This window comes from Empidonax traillii, unplaced genomic scaffold (assembly GCF_003031625.1).
Source record: "Empidonax traillii isolate 1590-97213 ecotype Southwest subspecies unplaced genomic scaffold, ASM303162v1 scaffold1085:size188410, whole genome shotgun sequence".
Lineage (NCBI taxonomy): Eukaryota > Metazoa > Chordata > Aves > Passeriformes > Tyrannidae > Empidonax > Empidonax traillii.
Genome location: NW_020956278.1, coordinates 61,142 through 66,662, shown reverse-complemented (window position 1 = coordinate 66,662; position 5,521 = coordinate 61,142). Strand labels below are relative to the sequence as shown.

Sequence of the window (5,521 nt, the reverse complement as noted above, 5' to 3'; positions counted from 1 at the left end):
AAAAGGGTTGTAAAACACTGGGACAGGCTGCCCAGGGCAGTGGTGGAGTCGCCATCCCTGGAAGGGAGGTGGATGTGGCACCTGGGGATGTGGTTTAGGGGTGAATGTGGCAGTGCTGGGGAATGGTTGGACTCGAAGGTCTGGAAGGTCTTTTCCAATCTGAACAATTTTATTAGTGTCATTTTAAGTGAACCCAGAAGCAAGTGGCTGTCAGGGGAAGTCTGGAACTCCCTGCCCTACTCGTAAGTGAAGCCAGACTGAACCTCTCCTGGGCACAGGCCACGTCTGAAGCCCTGACTCACAAGCACAGCCCCTTGTGCTGCCCCTTGTTCACCACAGAGCTACCCAAACACTCCTGCTTTGCTGCTCTCTGGAGCCCAGCTTTGGGGGGTTTGTTCCAAAGCTGCCCTTCCTCCCACCAAGGATCAAACACACATTCAAAGAGTTTGGTCAGATGGGATTTTCCTCTCAGAATTTATTGCCAATAAGGAGATATTTTCTTGAGGAGGGCAGACCTGCACTTCTCCTGCTTCCTCCCTCTTGTACCTGCTGCAGTTCTGGTAACTCATCAGCCCCCAAACTACACAGCCACAGCTCCCTGCAGATTCTCTGTATTTACTGCACAAAATAGGGAAGAGCTGATGGAAATGGAGAAGTTAAACTCAGACCCTCAGCGCTTCCTGTTCATAAGATTCCTAAAACTGGTTTGCTGACGGAGCAGTGGGATTTACACAGCCCCAAAGAGGCACTGGGCGGGATTCCTGGGGTTGTCCTGTGCAAGGCCAGGAGCTGAGACTCGATGCCCCTTGTGGGTCCCTTCCAACCCAAGAGGTTCTGTGATTTCGGGTGCCCTCCTTACAGAAACCTCCCTTGCAGAGCTTGCCTGGCAGCTTTTCCCCCACTCACCAAGGTAAACGTCATGCCCATGACAATTGGCACGAAGATGAAGTTGAAGGTGGTGATCTGCAGCAGGCAGCAATCCTGATCCGGGTTTGTGTGCACTTCCTCATACTGGATGGGGGGCTGGAGACCTTTGCAACACTTGCTCTTCAATTTGGGGGACTTGGAAAGAAAGAGGCACTGATTTAGCTAAGCAGGTTCTCACCACCTCCCCATGTGTTTTGGGCAAAAACAACAAGAAGCTTTCGCTCAGGAGAGGCAGGACCATTTCTTTAGAGGGGAAAGTTGCAGAACTCCCAAGGCTGCCTGAAACTACTGGCTTCTCCCAAGACCCATTGCTGGAGGTTTTCCCTTGCTTTACTCCTCTGAGAAATCTTTGAGATGTAAAACAAGTTTCAGGTTTTTGGTCAACATTTTGACCAGTACAGTCAAAGAGCTGGGTTTGAGCAGTAATCAGACCCAAAGATGAGATTATCTGGGGTAACAAATGATCCACATCAGAAGGGATTCCAAAGGAGGTATCCCACAAAGAATGTGGGATTCTAAATGTCTTGGCAACATAGACAGAAAACTGAGTGTAGTTTCAGAATGTACTTTAGTTTACCATGGGAATCAGAGTTTCTATTTATTGTCGGAAGGCATAAAAAGTTTCCACCTTCCCTTTTACCACTCAGAAAAATCATTTCTGCTTCAAACAAAAGTCACTGCCAATCTGGTTCTTCTTTCATACCTGCTTTTTGAACTTGAAGTTGAATTCCCACATTGCTTCTTGTCTGTTCCCTACAATCTTTTTGCACCAGAAAAGCAGACACTGAGGTGGAAAAAAAGAAACACATAAAATTATGAAACCCTTAGAGGCACCACTTTAAATAAGTTTTAGCAGAGCATAAAGGCTTCCAATTACAAACACAATTATATAAGAACAATTAGGAGCCATTTATTCAAATTAATTATGTTCAAAGAACCCTCTCAGCAGTTTAGATCTCCCAGTTTCAAGTTGGCCAACTCCTCATGCAGGGAGGTTGGTAGCCCACTGATGTGCCAAACAGAACAATCCAGTTGTGCCGTTTATCCCTTTCCTAAGGCAGGGGATGAGTGGTGCAGATTCACCCATTCCCTCCACCCACCAGGAACTCCCATTAAACTGGGCTCCAAACAAGATTAAAGCCAGGAACAACTGAAAACAAAGTAAGGATCAAGAAGGATCCAAAGGGAAATGCAAAGCTCAGGACATGAGCTGTGAGGTGATGGATGAGAAAGTTCTGAAGCCACTGTGGTGTCAAACCTTGACATCACCAGGCACTGCCTGTCATTGCTCAGACACAAAACCATGCCAGGACAGCACAGCCTGACCAACCTCAAAGAAGAGAACAGCCTCCAGCAGCCTCAGAGGTCACCAGCACTGCCCTCCCCCACACACACACCCCAGAGTCCTCCACTTCCCCTGGTTATCACTGGGTGGGACACAGGCTCCATCCCAGCACTCAGCACTCGCAGCCTCAGCAGAACTGCTGCATGGAACTGGGAGGGAGGGACATTCCCTGCCTAGCAGTCAGCAGAAGCAACCAGCATTCAACAGCCAAGGGAAGAACCTGGCAAGTGAGTCCAGCCACCCCTCAAAGTGTTTCCACATGACAGATGCCAGCCCAGCACAGCTGGTCTGATCTTTCACCAGTTCAGCAGGAAAAAAAGGAACAGTGTGGGTGAAGAGAACTCCCTGTGATCCACCTACAGTCTCTCCTGAAGAGAGAAGGCCTGACTAGGCTGTGGGGCACAGCACACATTTGATTTCACTCCAGGATAGAGTGACCCCAATGAAACAAAGCCAGAGCCAGCCCACACCACAGGGGCTCAAAAATTAAAACTACAGCTGATACAAGACCCTCTACTTCAACTCTGAGTCATGTCCATAAAAAAGAGTCCTTAAAGGACCCGTATCTCCACAACCTTCAGGAGGTGAACAACAAAGCCACATGGAGTCAAGCTCAGAAACAAGCAGGGAGGAAGCAGCCCTCGGGTTTTTTGCACAATAAAAACCTTCTCCAGATCTTTTTGAACTCAGGTGAGCAGAGGATGCTGCTGAGTTTAACTCCACCACCAGTGGCATTTTGTGGTTCACCTGCAGAGATAGCCTGGTCTAGAGCAGCTTGTTTGGTCATGGCAAGTAGTGAAGCACAAAACATCAGTACCTCCTAAGGGGCAGAGGATGTCGTCCTCGGGTCAGCCGTCCTGCCCTTCAGACGCGCCGTGCTCCGCCAAAAATTAGGGGGTGTCTTTAAAGGGCAAACACCTCTGCTGACACCATAACGGCTCCAGTGTCCCACACAAGCTAGGCTAGGGAAAGAAAAAAGGAAATTAAAGAGGAAAAGCTGGATTGGATTGGACAATACCCGGCTCTGGGCTCTCCTCTTGCCACATGCACTTTTGGGAGGTGTCGCCGTTAGTTTAACGACCCATGAAAGGCACAGCCAAAGCCCAGGAAAGCCAGAACATGGGGAGGCAGTGCCAGAGCCTCCTCCAAACCCTCTGTGCCGAGGAATTTCTGTGCAGTCACACAGGTGGAGCTCAGAGTCCTGCAATGCAGTGGCACAGCACGACCAGACTTAGGACAGCTCTTTCAGCTCCAAGGGGTGAGGTCAAGCCTCTGCTGCTCTGACAAAGCCTCGGCACCACTTAATTTCCTTTTTTAGAAGTTGAAAAGACTGCACTTAACAGAGCTTCCTTAAACCATTAGTGCAGGAGAAGCACTAGCAGTGGGCACCAAAGCCGTTATGATGTCAAGGTGAATCCTTCCAAAATGGCCTGCCAGCATCAACTCAGGGTTCCCAGCTCTGACAGCCACTGCAGACCCAAGCAGTGGGAGGAAGGCGTTCTCAGGGCTACAGTTAAGTTGGAATTTCCTTGAAATGTTTTTCTTTTTTAATCTTTGAGAAATGATGATCCCCAGCATGGGGACTTAGGATGAGAATGAAGAGCTCTGGATGCAGAGCTTAAGACTGCACACAGATCCGTGTGTGCTTTTCCCTGTGCTGCAGCACCACCTACCTGTGTGCTGCTGGATGCTCCTAAAGCCTGGGACAGCCTTCCCAGTCCCCACCAGGGAGAGGAAGGAAGGAAGAAAGGGAGGATGTCACGCAAGGGTAGATGAGGTTGCTCTATTTTGAATGGAAAAGAAAGTACAACCCCTGAACCAAACCCAACTTCATTTTGGCACCAAAAACCTCATTCAACAGGTTTTTGACCTTGGATTTGGAGGGTGGAGAATTCACATTGTTGTTTAAGCTGCTCACAGAGTATCAGCCAGTTGCAAGTTAAAACTAAACCAGAGACACAGAGGCATTTCAGAGTTAATGGTCAACAGCAATTAAACAGAAATGGTGCAAGTGCTCCAAGCTGGGACAGCACAGGGAATTGCCTGCCCACACCAGAGGCAAACCCTTTCCAGCCCAGCAATACAAGCGCAGCCCAAGGCCCAAAGCAGACACTGGCTCTGCACATTTGCCATGCTCACCACCCTCCCCCACCCAGACACTTGACCATGGATGACCTACAGGAAAACAGCATGACATGACTCCTGGCTATCAGTGTCACTCCTGAGCTCTCCAGATGCCTATTACAGAGAAAAGATGCACTCTGGCAGACAATTGTCAGAATAAAGCGCCAAGTATGAAAGCTGGTCCTATGGAGCCTCCTGCCAGAGAAGGGGAGAGCTGCAAACACCCCTGGCAGTTCTGACTCCCAGTGAAGCAAGTGCTCTTTTGCTGCCTACAAAGGTGTGTGGGTAGGACTCAGGCAGAAGTTACTCCAAAGAGTAACTCTACAGACACAAGTAACCAGCATCCTTTCACAAACCCCTCCTCCGTGTCAGGGATCATCCCACACCCAAGTCCGTGCTCATCCTGCACCCAAGCTTTGCTGGTGACCGTCTAAACACCATCTAGAAAGAGAAAAACCAAACCAAACCAAACAGAAAGCAACACCTCAGACTTCCTTAGCGACCTCACTTACTCTGGAATTTTTTAAAGTGCTGGGAGTACTGTCTGGAATAGCTGGATTCCTGGAGACTCGGGAGGCGAAGGGCTCGTACATGTGGTAGAGCGAGCGGATGACGCAGGCCCGCAGGCAGTGCAGCTTCTCCATGGACTCGGGGCGTAGGCGCAGTGGCAGGTATGCGTCCAGACTGTAGTGCCTGAGGGGACAGGACACACCCAGCGTCAGCTGGAGGGTCACACACCACCAGAGACGTGCAGAGACAGCCACATCCGGAGAAAACTGAACATCTGACCGAGCACAGAACCTCTGGTCGACGCCCTGAGGGACTGGAGGGTGTTGTGGTGCTCTATGCACATGAGGTGCCGCCTCAGAGGCTCGACCTGCACCACAAAGGTTTCCAGCACATGTATCTCAGCTTGAATATTGGGGCAGTTTGGGGCAATATAAGGGAGATATTCAGCTCTTTGGGAGTGTCCAAAGGAGGGCAATGAAGATGGAGAAGGGCCTTGAGGGGAAGCTGTGTGAGAACACTGAGGGCACTTGGTGTGTTGAGCTGGAGCAGAGGAGACTGAGGGGAGACCTCCCTGCAGTTCCAACTGCCTGGGCAGGGGCAGAGGAGGGGCAGGAC

General features: G+C 50.1%; 1 protein-coding gene across 1 annotated transcript in view; it reads right to left on the bottom strand.

The window, feature by feature from the left end:
- Positions 1 to 5,521, bottom strand: part of LOC114068545 (transmembrane protein 183A-like) — a 15,148-nt gene that overhangs the window by 1,824 nt on the left and 7,803 nt on the right. Inside the window, exons 5-7 of the mRNA XM_027904759.1 lie at positions 4,909 to 5,089; positions 1,631 to 1,711; positions 907 to 1,062 (exon numbers count right to left, since the gene is read on the bottom strand). Coding sequence (XP_027760560.1) covers positions 907 to 1,062; positions 1,631 to 1,711; positions 4,909 to 5,089 — 418 coding nt within the window. The remainder of the gene's footprint in view (positions 1 to 906; positions 1,063 to 1,630; positions 1,712 to 4,908; positions 5,090 to 5,521) is intronic.